The sequence below is a fragment of the Natrix helvetica genome (genome assembly GCF_964273705.1).
Source record: "Natrix helvetica genome assembly, chromosome: Z".
Taxonomy (NCBI): Eukaryota; Metazoa; Chordata; class Lepidosauria; order Squamata; family Natricidae; genus Natrix; species Natrix helvetica.
In genome coordinates this window covers 141935621-141953012 of record NC_138554.1, presented here as the reverse complement: position 1 = coordinate 141953012, position 17392 = coordinate 141935621, and the positions used below count along the sequence as shown (strand labels likewise).

Below are 17392 nucleotides of genomic sequence, written 5' to 3'. Positions count from 1 at the left end.
AGAGAGTAGCCAAATTTGGGCGGGTGGGAGATGCCACCTTTAGCCAAGTTGGGGCTTTGCGGGGAGGGGGGCGTGGAGGATGGAGAGGGGGCTGGGATGCCGGGAGACGCCTCTCCCTCCCCCCTTTTCTCCGCCGGTGCAGCCAATCCGAGGAGACTCCGCCCTCCCCCGCCCCGAAAGCCCCCCCCCGCTTTACTTCTTTCGGTTCTGCCAAGGCTGTTTCTGTGCGGCGATCGGCGGACAGGCAGAAGCGACTCGCGGACCTTCCCTGGAGCAAAGAGAAGCGGTGGTCGCGGAGACCCTCCCACTCCCCCTCACATCACTCCCCCTCCGCCAGAAGGAGGCACTCAGGTTGGTGTCTGTCCGGCGGAGACTCTGGGGAGAGAAAGAGGGGAGGGGGATACAGAGATGGGGGTCCCGTCGCTTTGCGCGTTAACGCCTCTCCCCCCCCGCCCCCTCCCCGCCTCATTTCCCGAAAAACTCTGCAAAGGTCCCCAAAATTGAAGGACTGCCTGTTGGGGGAGAGGGGGTTAGACTAGATGACCTACAAGGTCCCTTCCGTCGGTTGATCTGTAAAATGAGCGGGGGTGGGGGGGAGGGTGCAGGATCAGTGGGGAGGGGCCCTAATTGGGTGGGGGTCGGAGACTTCCTAGTTGATTCTGGGTTTTTTTCCCCTCCCTCCCTTTCTCTTTCCTTCCTTCTTTTCTTCCTTTTCTCTCTCTCTGCCCCCCTCTGCATCTCCTCCCTCCCTCCCTCCCTCCCTCCTTATTTCTCTCCCTTCTTCTTTCCTGCCTTCCAGCCACCCTCCCTCCTTATTTCCCTTCCTCCCTTCCTATCTCCTCCTCTCCCTCCCTCCTTCTTTCCTTCTTTCCCTCACCCCTTTCCTTCCTTCCTATCTCCTCCCTCCCTCCCTCATTTCCTTCCTTCTTTCCTCATCTCCTACCTTCGCTCCCTCCTTCCCTGCCTCCCTCCCTCCCTTATTTCCCTCCTTCCTTCTTTCCTACCTCCTTCCCTCCCCTTCCTCCCTCCCTTCTTCCTTTCTTCCTTCTTCCTTTCCTTATTTTCCTTCATCTCTTTCTTCCTCCCACCCTCCCTCCTTCTTTCCTCCCACTGATTTCTCCCTGGGTCCACTGGGGATGGGGAGACTCCCTGGCTGATTCTGTTTTTTGCTTCTCACACAGAAACTTCTAGATTTGTGCTGTGAAATTTCTCTGGAAATGTCTGGATATATCCAAAGTAAGTCTTCCCCGGATGGGAGAGTACATGTAGATCTTGACTTATGACCAAAATGGGGTCCAAAATTTTTCTGTCGTAAAGTGAGGCATTTGTTGAAGGGAGTCTTCTCCCCCTTTAATGACTTCCCTTGCCCCCACCTTGTGAATCGCCACAGTTTAAGATGGGCTGGATTTAGATTGCTTGTGACCGCTTAGGGATTCATGATGCCTTTCACCCCTCCCTTGGCCTCAGCCTTGTCATCTCCCACAAAGGATGGATGGGTTGAGGGAGGGAGGGAGAAAATAGATAGATAGATAGAAAATAGATAGATAGATGATAGATAGATAGATAGATAGATAGATAGATAGATAGATAGATAGATAGATAGATATGGAAAGAGAGACAGAGAGAAATGAGAGAAAGAAAATAGGAAAGAAAGAAGGAAAGGAAAGAAAGAGAGAGGGAGATGCCAAGTGCCAGGAAAATCAGGAAGTTCAGCAGTTCAAATGAGTATCAAGACTGATTGCAAGCTTAAGCTCACTACAAGAATCTGACCTATTAATGTTCAAGGGAAATGAGCGGGAGAGAAGAAAGGCGTTTGTGGTGGGTTGGATTGAGATCGCACTCAGGGATTCATGACTGATACCGCCTTTGACCCCTCCCTCAGGCAACAGCCTACCCATCTGCAATGCTCCTGACTGGTCCCCTTCTTGTCTCTTCTCCCCCTTTTGGTTGTAGGGCAGGAACGGAGGATCGTCCTGGTGGGCAAAACCGGCAACGGGAAAAGCGCGACGGCAAACACAATCCTGGGAAAACACGCCTTTGAATCCAAGATGGCTTTCAGTTCCGTCACCAAGTGTTGCCAAAAGGAGGAGACCGAGCTGAAGGGAAGGAAGGTGGTGGTCGTGGATACGCCTGGATTCCTTGACTCCGGGCGTCCTGAGCTAGAAACGTCCACTGAAGTGAGTAAGTGCTTGAAGTTTTGCTCCCCGGGTCCCCACGTCATCCTGCAGGTGATTCGTCCCACCCGTTTCACCAAAGAGGAGGAGAAGGTGGCTCGCTTTATCAAGGAGATCTTCACCCTGAAGGCCAAGAATTACATGATCCTCTTGTTCACCCGGAAAGAAGATCTGGAAGGAAAGGCTCTGGAGGACTTCATCGCCCAGGGGAACGAGGAGCTGAAGGAGCAGGTGCGCAGTTGTGGTGGCCGCTTCCTGGCTTTCAACAACAAGGCTGAAGGAGAAGAACGAGAGGCTCAGGTGGCCGAACTGATGACCATGATTGATGAGCTGGTGAAGAAGAACGAAAGAGCTCCTTGCTACACGGAGGACATGATGAAGGCCGACAAGGAGAACTTCAAGAATAACAAAATCTTTCCCTGGTGCTCCTTGGTTTAGGGGACGCCAAAAAAAAATTATCTCTGAGCCTCGGCCTCATAGTGGCAACTTGGCAAAAGGTCCCCGCTCTGCTCTTCTCCCTTCGGCTTCCCTCCAGAAAACCCACATGAGAAATTGGTAGCAGAGTCTCCCCGACCCAATTCCGTCTCCTGAGAATCTGGTTTCTCCCCTCGGGTGAAAGGACTCCCTCCTTTCATTCATTCTTTCCATCCTTCCTTCCCCCCTCCCTCTTTCCTTCCTTTCCTCGCTTCGGTTCTTCCCTTTCTTCCTCCCGCTTTCCTTCCTTCCTTTTTCTTTCTTTCCTCCCTCTTCCCTTCCCTTCCTTCTTCCCTCCCTCCAATTTATTGTGTGTAGAATAGCTTGAAATGGTTACAGTATAAATTATTGCTGGTAGAATTCCTTGAAATGGTTACAGTATAAATTATTGTGTGAGGAATACTTAACAATGGTTTTAAGGATTTTTTTACTTATAGAATATTTTTTTTAAAATTCTTTTTAGGGAATTTTTATTTTTTAATTGTTTATAAAATATAAACCAGTTTTTTCCCCCTAATCCTAAGGACAGGAAAGACAAAGCCACTGGAATAAAAACCATCAAGGCATTGTGGGAAATTATAAAGGACAGTGCCAGGAAGCTCACAGAACCAGCAACCACCTCACAATTACCTAAACAACCAGGGTGAAACACAAAATCTGGCAAAGCTGCCTTGCATCAACCTGGCCTGCCCATAGAAAAGCAGCCACTTTGAGACACATAAACCTGGCCTGAACACTTAAAAGCAACATATTGCATCACAAAGAAAACATTTGCAAAAAGGAATAACATTTTTTGTAGTAAATATATTTTATAAACAATTAAAAAAATAAAAATTCCCTAAAAATAATTTTAAAAAAAGATATTCTATAAGTAAAAAAATCCTTAAAAACCATTGTTAAGTATTCCGCACACAATAATTTATACATGTAAACATTTCCAGGTATTCTACACACAATAAATTGAAGTAAACCATTTTAAAATATTCTACACTCAATACTCAATACCAAAAACTGGTTTTATTTGCAGTCTTTTGGGGGGGGGGAGAATTCTTAATGTTTTGTGTTTTCCTGGCACTGTCATAGTTTGTGTGGGTGTGTAATGTCCCACAGTTATCTACGCATTAATAATGATCAAGTACTAATAATATTTCTTTATACATTTTAGTGACCTTTCCTTACATAATTGGTGTTTTCTTTCATACTTTTGGATTTCATCCATTGGGGCAAAGAATTCGGTGACATCGTCTTGGCCACTCCCACCCAGTCACATGACTGCCAAGCCACTCCCACCCGGTCACATAGCTGGCAAGCCACTCCCACCCCATCACATGGCTGGCAAGCCACTCCCACCCAGTCACATGGCTGGCAAGCCACTCCCACAAAGCAGGCCACACCCACAGAGTAGGTTCCAAAATGTTTTGAAACCCACCACTGCCGAGAGCCCTTCTTCTTTATTTGTTTGTGAAGACAGTCCTTAAAGGACCAATGAACACGTTCCACAATGCCTTTACCTGTGGAATGACAGGGTAGCCCGTGAGTTACAAAATTACAAAAAGGCCAATGAAGAATAGCCCACTATCCGTTTTGAAAGAGAAAGCTTTGCCCAAGGCAGTAACGGCTGAAAAAAGAAAAAGAGAAATAACAGGATTAACTCTTCCTCCTCGTTGAGGAGGGGGATGCCCCAGGACACGGGGGACAGGATGAGGCAATCTGCTTGGCCTGGCCGAGTGGAATAGGGCAAGCTGGTGCCAGCCCCCTGGCATTCTGATGAAAATAATAATAATAATAATAATAATAAATTTGGATTTATTAGCCGCTCCCTTTCCAAGTAGGACTCGGGGCGGCGTACAATGGAGCATAAAACATAAAAGATATATAACAGCACAAAAACGTACATACATACACAACACACATACATACACGGAGGAGGAAACAAATTACATCATTAGACAGTTAAAAATCAGCTTTAAAATACCCCAATTGTAAAAACCCAATATGCAGTTAAAAATTAATATTTAAGGACAATTTAAAAAACAGTTAGGAGGAATGAGAAAATTACGATTGCGATTGAGCCAGGCCAGATAATTGAAAGAGGTGGGTCTTCAACTGTACACGGAAGGAACGGAGATCGGAAGTAGTCCTGATGTCACAGGGGAGGTCATTCCACAGGGCTGGGCCCATCACAGAGAAGGCTCTGCTCCTGGGTGTCGCCCCCCGGCACTGTTTGGCGGACGGCACCCGGAGAAGTCCCTCTCTGTGTGAGCGAATTGGTCGTAGGGATGTGTGGGGCAGGATGCGATCCTGCATATAACTAGGCCCTGTGCCATGAAGCGCTTTAAAGATCATAATCAAAACCTTGAAACGCACTCGGTAGACCACAGGAAGCCAGTGCAGCTCGCGCAGGAGAGGTGTTACAGGGGAGTATCTAGTCCTCCCCATAATCATCCGCGCGGCCGCGTTCTGGACCAACTGTAGTCTCCGAGTGCATCTCAAGGGAAGCCCCATGTAGAGAGCATTGCAGTAATCCAGGCGAGACGTCACTAGCGCATGGGTGACTGTGCGTAGGGCATCCCGGTCCAATAAGGGGCGCAATTGGCGCATCAGGCGGACCTGATGGAACGCCCCCCTTGCCACGGCTGTTACATGGTTATCCATGGACAGCCGGGCATCCAGGAGGACGCCCAAATTGCGCACCTGTTCCATGGGGGCTAGTTGGACGCCCCCGATGGCCAGAGATGGAAGCACCTGGTTGAACCGGGAGGCCGGAAGCCACAGCCACTCCGTCTTGGAAGGGTTGAGTTTTAGTCGGTTGCCATCCATCCAGACCCGTACGGCCTCCAGACACCGGGACATCATTTCGACGGCCTCATTGGGGTGGTTCGGAGTGGAAATGTATAGCTGAGTATCATCAGCATACAGATGATATCCCACCCCAAAACCACGGATGATCTCGCCCAGCGGTTTCATATATGTGTTGAACAGGAGAGGCGAGAGCACCGATCCCTGTGGCACTCCACATGTGAGTGGCCTCCGGGTCGAACTCTGCTCCCCTGTCAACACACGTTGCGTCCGATCAGAGAGGTAGGAGCCAAACCACCGTAAAACGGTGCCCCTGACTCCCAGCCCCTCTAGCCGGTGCAACAGGATACCATGGTCGATGGTATCGAACGCCGCCGAGAGATCTAATAGGACCAGGATAGAGGAACAACCCCTATCTCTGGCCCTCCAGAGATCATCAACCAATGCGACCAAGGCCATCTCCGTGCTGTGCCCGGGTCGGAAGCCGGACTGGCGCGGGTCTAGATAATCATTTTCCTCCAGGTGACGTGGGAACTGCTGTGCTACCACACTCTCTACAACCTTCGCTAAAAAAGGAAGGTTGGAGACTGGACGATAATTGACTAGGTCCGTTGGGTCCAGGGAAGGCTTCTTGAGCAGGGGCCTCACCACCGCCTCTTTCAAGGCGGCCGGTAGAGACCCCTCACCCAACGAGGCGTTCACCAGGCCCAGGAGCCAGTCGCGCGTAACCTCCCAGGATGCCAGTACAAGCCAGGAGGGACACGGGTCCAATAAACATGTGGTGGGTCGCAGACGTCCACGCAACCTGTCCAAATCCTCGATGGCAACCGAGTCAAACTCCTCCCAAAGCGGTCCCTCAAGACTCGCAACGGGCGTCTCTACTGAACCACTGAAAGGGGTCCATCCCATCCGAATTTGAGCGACTTTGTCCTGTAGATAATTCCCAAACTCCTCTGCTCTGCCCTGTAGTGGGGCTTCCCGTGGTCTCTCAAACAAGAGGGAACGGGTCACCCGAAACAGGGCGGCAGGGCGGTTATCTGCAGACGCAATAAGAGCGGCGCAATGTTGACGTTTGGCCGCTCTTAATGCCACAAGGTACGTCTTCAAATAGGCTCGTGCCTGTGCTCGGTCAAATTCGGAACGGGAGGATCTCCAACGACTCTCTAGGCGTCTCTTGTGGCGTTTCATCACCCTTAGCTCCTCGGTAAACCAAGGTGCCAGGGTGGTTCGTCGCCGCAGGAGAGGCCGCAAAGGCGCCACCCGGTCTAGGGCCCCGGTAGTCGCACTATTCCATGCGTCTACCAGGTCCTCCACTCGGGGGCGGGTCAGGTCCACAGGAGGTGGCCCAAGTTCCGTCTGGAACCTATCCGGTTCCATCAGGCGCTTGGGGCGGAACCATCTAATACCTTCCAGTTCCGCCTCCTCGCGGCGGGGGGTAGCACCAGGGAAGTCCAGCCGGAGAAGTGAGTGATCCGACCATGACAGGGGAATAGTGTCTAGATCCCCTATTCCCAGATCACTCGTCCACTGGCCAGAGACAAAAACAAGGTCCAGGGTGTGGCCTCCCTCGTGAGTAGGGCCCTGAATTAACTGGGTCAGGTCCATGGCTGTCATGGAAGCCATGAACTCCCGAACCCCCTCAGACGCTTCTCCCATCGACGGCAGATTAAAATCCCCCATCACTAACAGTTTGGGGGTCTCAACCGCCACCGATGAGATCAGCTCAAGGAGTTCGGGCAGGGCCGCTGAAGTATAGCGAGGAGCCAGGTATACTATCAGCAGGCCCAACTGCCTCCCTGGGCCCCATCTCACGACGAGGGACTCACACCCGGATGTCTGCGGCACGGTGAACTCTCTCGGCTCTAAGTCTTCCCGGATAATCACTGCTACCCCACCGCCCCTTCCCTGGGCCCGAGGCTGGTGAAATGCTCGATAACCTGGAGGGCACATTTCCACAAGGGGTAGACCTCCCTCGTGGCCCAACCAGGTCTCGGTTATTCCGGCGAGGTCCGGCTCCCCCTCCAAAATTAGATCCAAAATTAAAAAGAGGGATGAAAGAATGGATCTGAAAAAGAGAGTAGGTCAAACAAGAACAGCTGCATCGGCATAACTGTTGCCTCAAGAAAGAGGCCCTGGATGAATGCCCCAACACCGGAAGCCTTTCAGAAGATGTTGGAGAGCCATTTGTCTGAAACGGTATAGCGTTTCCTGCCTAGGCAGGGGGTTGGACTAGAAGACCTCCGAGGTCCCTTCCAACTCTGCTATTGTATGGTATTGTATTGAGTGGAGTTTTCACCTAGAGCTTTGAGCTGAGGAAAGTCTGACACAGGGACACTGGTGAAGGTGCTCCACTCAGCCCGATCGGCACCATGCCAGGCAGAGGAGAGGGGAAATACAGGTATAGTCCTCAACTTACAACAGTTCCCTTAGTGACCATTCGAAGTTACAACGGCACTGAAAAAATGGAGTTACAACCACTTTCACATTTAGGCAGCATCCCTGTGGTCATGTGATCAAAATTCAGATGCTGGCAAACAGACTCCTACTTATGACGGTCGCAACGTCCCGGGGTTGTGTGATCCCCTTTTGCGACCTTGTGACAAAGAGGGAGCCTGATTTGCTGAACAGCCAGAGGATTAACTTCACAACTGCGGCGATTCACTGAACAACTTTGGCAAGGAACGTCGGGATGAAACTCACTTGAGCAATGTCTCACTTAGCGACATAAATGTTGTGCTCCAGGGATGACTGCCAAGGTCCCTTCCGGCTCTGTGATTCTGTAAGGGTCTCCAGAGTGGGCAGGGGGTTGGACTGGATGACCTCCAAGATCCCTTCCAACTCTTACTATTCTGTCATTCTGTAAAAGTCTCCTGCTTGAACGCCGTCTGACTGTCCTTGGGTAATTGTGCTGCGACCGTCATAACTACAAGTCAGTTTGCAAGTGTCTGGATTTTGATCACCTGACCATGGAGCTGCCTAAGTGTGAAAAACCTTCCATAAGTCCCTTTTTTTCCTGTGCCATCATCACTCTGAACCAGGGGTGAAATGCTACCGGTTTGAACCGGTTCACCCTAACTGGTAGTAAAAAATGCTACCGGTTCACCTGAACCAGTAGTAAAAACACTACCAGTTTGGGCGAACCAGTAGCATTTTTTTTACTACCGGTTTGGTTGCGATGAAAGAGAACCGGTAGCAGAGCCTTTCACCCCTGCTCTGAAGGGTCACTAAATGAACCGTTGTAAGTCGAGGACTCTCTCCATTGAAAGGGGGGAGACAGAGGCCCCTTATCTTTGGGGCCGGTGGCTCAGGAGGCCCAGGGACGGAGGGAGGAATTGGGGAGGAGGCTGCTCAGAACGACGGGGACATCGGTGGCTCCGCGGGTGATACAGCAACAATCGAGGTTGTGTAGGAATGGCGACAGCCACAAAGAACAAAGAAGCAGCGTTGAGGTCAGCAAAGGAAGGGACCCCTTGGAATTCGGCTGGAGTCTGAGTTTCTGAAGAAAAATCAGAGTTTGCTGAAGAGGAAATCAGATTTTATCATGGGGGGAGGGGGGATTCATTGTATCTGCAGCAAACCTGGGTTTAGGAGGCTTCCTTTTCCATGATGGCCACATTTGGGATGACAGTTTATTTCCATGGCCATTTCCTGGCTTTGGTCCCCAATCTGGGGCGTTGGATGCTTCTAAGCCCCCACCCCGCCCTCCCCCCGTTTCCTGGCTGCCTTGATAAAGAGCCAAAGAACTCTTGTTTGTATTGAATTGGAAGCCTTTCAGCTTTCCCTCTTTTTCTTCTTTTTTTTAAAGGGTTGTCCGGTTTTAAAGTTCCTTTTTAATCACAATATTTTCCTCGAATTGTTAAGGCACCTGGATTCATTGGCTGTGATGAAATCTCCAGAAAAAAAATTGGATGGAGGGAGACACACACAGAGGGAAAGAGGATAGATAGAAAGAGAGAAAGATGAGAGAGTGAGAGTGAGAGACAGAGATGAGAAAGAGGATAGAGAGATTAGAGAGTGACAGAAAGAGATAAGAGAGAAAGAGGATAGATGAGAGAATGAGAGAAAGAGGGGAGAGAGGAGAGAGAGAGAGAGATACATGCGAGAGTGATGAGAAAGAGGATAAAGAGTGAGTGGGAAAGAGATGAGAGATTAGAGAATGAAAGAAAGAGAAAGGATAGATAGAGACAGAGAGATGAGAGTGAGAGAAAGAGAAGAGAGAGAGAGTATAGAAAGAGATGGAAGAATGAAAGAAAGAGATGAGAAAGGATAGATAAATAGTGAGATGAGAGTGAGAGAAAGAGATGAGAAAGAAGATAGATAGATGAGAGTGAGAAAAAGATGAGAGAAAGAGGACAGATAGAAAGAGAGAGATAAGAGAGTGACAGAAAGAGATACGACAGAGAAAGGATAGGTAGAGAGATGAGAGTGAGAGAAAGAAACAAAACAGAGAGGGTAGATAGAGACACAGAGATGAGAGAGAGAGAGAGATGAGAGAGAGAGAGGATAGAGAGAGATAAGAATGAAAGAAAGATGAGAGAGAAAGGATATAGAAAGAGAGATATGAGAGAGTGAGAGTAAGAAATGAGAGAGGATAGAGAGATGAAAGTGAGAGAAAGGATAGAAAGAGAGATGAGAGAGTGAAAGAAAGATGAGAAGAAAGGATAGATAGAAAGAGAGGGAGAGATGAGAGAGGGAGAGAAAGACAAGAAAGAGGATAGAGAGAAAGAGAGAGGGTAGAGAGATGAGAGAGAAAGAGGGATACTAGATGGATGCATAGAGATGGATGGATTGATAGAAAGATAGTTACTAGATGGATGGATATAGAAATATATTATTCATTTTATTTTATTTATTGGAATTTGACAAAAAAATGAGAGTAAGAATAAGAGAATAAAAATACAGTAACAGAGACGATAGATGCATTAGTGCACTTATGCATGCCCCTTCTCCTGACCACTTCTGTAAGTTTGAATTGAGGTCCACGGAAGTCCATTGGTGACTGAAACTGTGAAAATGTGTAGCTGAGACAACTGAATCAGGAAGGGCATTCCAGACTTCGACAACTCTGTTACAGAAATCATATTGCTTTCTGTCAATTTTGAAACGATTTACATAGATTTTAAAGTGATAAAACCAGAAAAAGTCATTTACAGGTAGAACATTACTGCCTTACTATATATAGATAGATGGGATAGGCTGATAGATAAAATAGATAAATATACATAATAAATAAGAGAGAGAGATAAATCGATAGATAGATACTAGATGAATGGAAAGATAGATGGATGGATGGATGGATGGATGGACGGACGGATGGACGGACGGATGGACGGACGGATGGACAGACAGATAGATACTAGATACTAGATGGATGGAAAGATAGAACAATAGATAGACACAAGAGGATGGATAGAGAGACAAAGAGATTGGATGGATGAATGGATGGACACCAAGCTTACCCCCAACATTACTTTTTTCCTGAGAGTAAGGGATACCAAGGGATGTTGAAATTGCTCAAAGCATTCCTCATTTATTCTCTCTCTCTCTCTCTCTCTCTCTCTCTCTCTCTCTCTCTCTCTCTCTCTCTCTCTCTCTCTTCTCTGAGGGTTTTTGGGTTGTCCCGCCCCCCAGTATTTTCTTCCAGAGAATAAGACATCTGTGTACAAGAGTTATGTGGGGTACACACACGAACACGCACAAACACACAAACACAGAGAATTCGAAGGACTTCTTCTGAAAGCCCCCCCCCCCCCTTTCCTTCAGTATCCTTAATTCCCATCTCTACCTCATGCTGGCCTGGTGTTTCCTCTATGCATTGTGTAGACCGGGCCCATTTCCTCTTGCCTGTGGTTGATCTTGGGGATGGGGGGGGGTCAATTGAGTGGGCATGTCCAGCTTGCGCCCACTCACTGGCCGTGGCTGACTGGGTGGGTGTGGCCAACTGGGTAGACATGGCCAGCTTAACACCACTCCCCCCAACTGCTGCCATGTTTTTTCCTTGCATTGCGTAGAGCAGGCCAACCCTACGCTGACACGATGTCTGCGCTTTGCAATGGGTGAACTGTATTATATTATAGTTTTGGCAGCCTCCTGACCTTAGGAGGGAGCCTCTTTTGTGAGAGTGAGAAGAATTGACCCAGAGAAGTTGCCTTGGAAGTTGTGGGAAGTTGATCCCTGGAAGGAGAGCCAGGAGTGTCATCTGTCCAATTGGTGTAAGGCAGGGATGTAAAAGAAAAAGGCCACAGGGCAGTGGTGAAAAATGTAAGGAGCTAACCTGTGTCAGGCTCGTCTGACATATGAATGGTACTTGTGAAAGGGGGTCAGTTTAGACAGGTCTCAGTGTACCAGTCGTGAAGACAGACAGACCCCGGTCTATCAATTGCGAAACCACCAGGATGGTTTAGAGGGACCCGGTCTACCAGCTGTGAAGCGGATCCCGATCCACCAGTTGTGAACACAGGACCCGGTCTACTGATTGCTCCTGCACCAGCCTGACTTAGCGGGACCCGGTCTACCAATGCGAAGGAACTATCAAGCCGGCATGATGCGATCCAGTCGACAAGCCTCCCTCCCTCCCTCTTTTCCTTCCTTCCTTCCCTTCTTTCTTTCCTTCCTTCCTTCTTTCTCAGTAGCCAAGACAACTGAACCAGGAAGGGCATTCCAGACTTCGACAATTCTGTTACAGAAATCATATTGTTTTCTGTCAATTTTGAAACGATTTACATAGATTTTAAAGCGATTAAAACAGCAAAAGTCATTTACAGGTAGAACATTACTACCTTTCTATATACAAATAGATGAGGTTGACTGATAGATAAAATAGATAAATATACATAATAAATGATAGATAGATTAGTGTTGTGGCCCAGCAGGAGCCGTTGGAGTTGCCACCAGACTCTGACAGCGAGGGTCCCTCCGAGTTGGCTCAGGAGGATGTGGAGGACCCTGGACAGGGTTCCAACTCTGAGCAGGGCGCAGAGAGGCTGGTTGGCCACCAGGAGGCGCCTGAGGCATGGAGCAGTGGTGAAAGCCAAAGGAAGGGGGCTCCTGATGTCATGCCTTGGAGCAGTGGGGAGGAGTCACAGGACAGTGAGTCAGACATCAGCAGTGAGCTATTAGATGCTCGTTACCGACCTGCTACCCGGCATAAGGAGCAATTGAGCAATTGCAGGAGGTAATTGCTCTCAGCTGCTGATAATTAGACTCCTCTCCAGACTATAAAGGGACTGCTTGTGGACACACCCTTTGCAGGAATCAACTGATCATTGGAGTTAGAGAAGCTCAGATCTGTGTCGTACTTTGGCAGGCTGTATTGCTGCCAAAGGGTTTTACCTGGATTGCTGGCAATCTGTTCCCTGGACCTTGGCAGGCAGGAGTGCTGCTAAGGTGATTATCTGCAGCTTGGTAGCTGGATTGCTGCCAAGGGGTGTCGCTGTAGCTGGATTGCTGCCCAGAGTGCTATCTTGACCTTGGCAGGCTGGATTGCTGCCAAGGTGGAACCTGTATGTCAATAAACATCTGGAAGAGACTTTGTGTGTCTTGGAGTGTCTTGGTGACAAAAGGGGGGGGCTGCTCCTCTACACCAGGGCTGTGGACCAGCGACAGGCTGTGGTCTGCACGGCCGCGCAGGTGGCAAGAAAGCACCGTGCAGCAGTTTCCAACTGCCGCGCAGTGTTTTGTACTGTAACAGGCGGCGTAGGTCCTTTGCAGGCGGCTAGAACTGGCCGCCCGCAAAGGACCTCCCCGGACTTGTTTTGATGAGTGCAGGGTGACTGAGTTCAGGAAAGCAAGCCCGGGGAGGTCCTTTGTGGGCGGCCAATCCTAGCTGCTTGCGCCCGGCGCTGCAGCAAAAATAAACCCCCAAAGCCTTTTCAAAGCTCCTGCAGGGGGCTTCTCAAAAGCACGGCGGCGGAGGAGGAGGCGGCAGGGGTAATGCGGTGCCCAGCTCAGGCGCTCCGAGTGGAGGATGCACTGCCACCGCTGCCACGGGCGGGGGCGCCAGCGGGAGCTTTGGCGGCTTCACTCCAAATGTGGTGGAGGAGGAGGAGGAGGAGGAGGAGGAGGAGGCAGCTGTTATTCTGGTGGCGGCAGGGGCTCATCGTCGGCATCTTCAGCAGCAGCCCTGCCCCCTGTGAAAAAAACCGAAGATGGAGCAGATCCATGCAGATGACGTTGCCGCAACATGACTGGAGGAGGAATTCTGGGAGTTGAAGTCCACAAGTCTTAAAGCTGTCAGGTTTGAAGACCCCTGGGTTTTTTTTTTCTAAAGGGTTAGGGGTGCAAGGGTCTTGCAACTTGACAGCTTTAAGACTTGCATGCTTCAATGTCAGAGTTCCTGAGCCAACATGACTGGAGGAGGAATTCTGGGAGTTGAAGTCCCCAAGTCTTAAAGCTGTCAGGTTTGAAGACCCCTGGGGGTTTTTTTTCTAAAGGGTTAGGGGTGCAAGGGTCTTGCAACTTGACAGCTTTAAGACTTGCATGCTTCAATGCCAGAGTTCCTGAGCCAACATGACTGGAGGAGGAATTCTGGGAGTTGAAGTCCCCAAGTCTTAAAGCTGTCAGGTTTGAAGACCCCTTGGGGTTTTTTTCCTAAAGGGTTAGGGATACAAGGATCTTGTAACTTGACAGCTTTAAGACTTGCACGCTTCAAATGCCAGAGTTTCTGACCCAACAATTTGGTTGCTAAGCAAGAGCGTTGTTAAGTATATAACACTTTTAATTAAGCGGGTACCTTGAATAAACATAACTTTGAGTTTCAAATAATACTGATTTCGTTGTTGTCTTAGGTGACACCTGTGAAAAAAAATTCAGGTGCTGCTCAGGCATAAAAATGTGCCACTCAAACACTATACTTTTCTGCTCACACTGAAAAAAAATTAGAGGGAACATTGGCTGTGGTCCACAAAGAACCAGGCAGCACAAGGGAGTGAAGCCCCATCTGTGTGTGTCTGTGAGCGCACGCGATCCAGGCAGCAAGTGAAGCCTACACACCCTCTCCGGTATGCGGAAAAACCAACCTCCACAGAACCAGTCCTTGGTGCCCAAAGGTTTGGCAAGGGGGGGGGGGCGTTGCTATACCACCATCCCTTGCCCTGGCCAATGTGAACTCAACACGGGATTCCGAGTGAGGACCTACCTACGATGTGAATTTTAATCAGTTATTAATAAATCTTTTCCTTTCTTACAAAAGGAGGTGTATCTTTTGTCAGGTGTGTGTGTGTGTGGTCGTCTTCTAGTTCAGCCCGCTGCTCGAAATAGGAGACCCTTACAGAATCTCAGAGTTGGAAGGGACCTCAGAGATCATCTAATCCAACCTCCAGTTCAAGGAGGAGGAAGCTTGCAGAATTAAGGAGTTGGAGGGGACCTTGGAGGCCATCTAGTCGGACACCCTGCCGGAGTGGGAGACCCTTACAGAATCTCAGAGTTGGAAGGGATCTCAGAGGTCACCTAGTCCAACCCCCTGCTCCAGCAGGAGACCCTTACAGAATCTCAGAATTGGAAGGGATCTCAGAGGTCACCTAGTCCAACCCCCTGCTCCAGCAGGAGACCCTTGCAGAATCAAAGAGCTGGAAGGCACTTCAGAGGTCATCTAATCCAACCCCCATGCCCGAGCGGGAGAGACCCTACCTACGCTATTCCGGACAAATGGCCGCCCAGTCACTTCTTGAAATCCTCTACTTCTTCTCCCCGGGGGTCTCTCTCTCTCTCCCCCTTGCTTGTGGGCCACTCCTACGGGAGACCCTTCCCCATCTCTCTCGCCCCTAACTGGATGCCGCCCCTTCCCCCCTCTTCCCTCCCCATCGCAGGGACGGAAAAAGAAAAAAACAGCAAAAGAAAGCGAAAGTCTTTCGGCGGCGGCGCTGCCTAGAAACTACGTGATTGAAAAGAAATAAGATACAAAATACACACAAACAAAACACTCACAAAGAGACAAGTAGCCGAGCTAAGTAAACAGGCGGGGCGCTCAAAGCGAACAGGCTGTTTTTGTCCGTCGCTTTTAATCGCACAACGGCCGCTTCGGGTTGTGTCGCCTCCTCCTCCCCACTTCCCCTCCCCCACCCTCCCCCCCACCCCGTCCACAAAAGCCAGCCTCGCTTCCACTGCTCTTTGCACGCCGCTTTGCAGAGCGCCCCACCCACGCGCCCCTCTCCCAGCAGCCTTTCCATCGGAATAGAACTGGAAGGGACCTCGGAGGTCATCCAGCCCAACCCCTCCCCCCATTGAAGCAGGAGACACTGACAGATTAAGACAGTGAGGAGAGACCTTGGAGGTCATCTAATCCATCCCCCTGCTCAAGCAGGAGACCCTGACAAAAATTAATCACAGAGTTGGAAGAGACCTGGGAGGTTATCTACTCCAACTCCCTGCCCCAGCAGGAGAATTGGAAGGGAACTTGGAGGTCATCTAGTCCAACCCGCAGCTGGAGGAGGAGACTTACAGAATTAAAGTGTGGGAGGTCCTCTAGTCCAAATCTCCGCTCAATCAGGAGACTTACAGAATTTCAGAGTTAGAAGGGAACTCAGAGGTCATCTAGTTCAACCCCCTGCTCAAGCGCCCTCCCCCCAGCCACTCCCCTGCCTGGTGGGGCCGCCCATTCCTGCGACCTCTCGCCACCTCTGCCGCCCCCAACTGTATGCCGTCCTCTCTCCTCCCTCTCCCCCTCTCCAAAAAAACCCCCAATCCCCGGGACGCAGAAAGGAGTCGCATCTAAACAGCTATAACGGAGCGAAGGTCTCCCGCCGCCGCCGGGGCTGCTTGCAAATCATGCCACTGGGGGAAAAAACGATTTGGAAGGACCGCCCCCCCCTACACACACAAACAAACACATCACACACACACCGCAGCATAGACAAAGAGGCTATTTTTCTCCGGGTGTATTAATTGCACAACGGCCGCTTTGAGTTGTGTCGAGTCCCCCCCCCCCCCGCAAAAGCCAGACTCGTTTCCTCTACTCTCTACTCTCTCTACTCCGCGTAACCTGCCTCTCCTTCAGCAGCCTTTCCATCGGAATCGAGCGGGAATGAACCTCAGAGGTCATCTAGTCCAACCCGCTGCTCAAAGAGGAGGCGGTTTACAGAATTAAAGAAGTGGATGGGACCTTGAAGGTCATCTAGTCCAACCCTTGTCAAGCAGGAGAGCCTTACATGATGACAGAATCACAGCGTTGGAAGGGAATTCGGAGGTCATCTAGTCCAACCCCCTGCTCGAGCAGTAGATCCTGACAGAATCATAGCATCACAGTCGCAAGGGACCTGAGAGATCATCCAGTCCAGCCCCTAGTTCAAGGAGGAGGAGGCTTACAGAATTAAGGAGTTGGAGGGGACCTTGGAGGCCATCTAGTCGGACACCCTGCCCTAGTGGGAGACCCTTACAGAATCTCATAATTGGAAGGGATCTCAGAGGTCACCTAGTCCAACCCCCTGCTCCAGCAGGAGACCCTGACAAAAATTACAGCATCACAGAGTTGGAAGAGGCCTGGGAGGTTATCTACTCCAACTCCCTGCTCCAGCAGGAGAATTGGAAGGGAACTTGGAGGTCATCTAGTCCAACCACCTGCTTGAGCAGGAGATCCTGAGGAATCATAGCATCACAGTTGCAAGGGACCTCAGAGGTCATCTATTCCAACCCCCTACTCAAGGAGGAGGAGGCTTACAGAATTAAGGAGTTGGAGGGGACCTTGGAGGCCATCTAGTCGGACACCTTGCCGGAGTGGGAGACCCTTACAGAATCTCAGAATTGGAAGGGATCTCAGAGGTCACCTAGTCCAACCCCCTGCTCCAGCAGGAGACCCTTACAGAATCTCAGAATTGGAAGGGACCTCAGAGATCATCTAATCCAACCTCCAGTTCAAGGAGGAGGAAGCTTGCAGAATTAAGGAGTTGGAGGGGACCTTGGAGGCCATCTAGTCGGACACCCTGCCGGAGTGGGAGACCCTTACAGAATCT

The 17392-nt window shown here is 50.0% G+C and overlaps 1 protein-coding gene across 1 annotated transcript; it reads left to right on the top strand.

Annotated features, from left to right (window-relative positions):
- The first annotated feature begins 210 nt into the window (after positions 1–210).
- Positions 211–3809, top strand: LOC309401850 (GTPase IMAP family member 9-like). The gene is made up of 3 exons (XM_081971143.1): positions 211–351; positions 1182–1236; positions 1954–3809. The coding sequence occupies exons 2-3, from the start codon at positions 1218–1220 to the stop codon at positions 2610–2612; spliced, it is 678 nt and encodes a 225-aa protein (XP_081827269.1). The 5' UTR covers positions 211–351; positions 1182–1217; the 3' UTR covers positions 2613–3809.
- The last annotated feature ends 13583 nt before the right edge of the window (positions 3810–17392 follow it).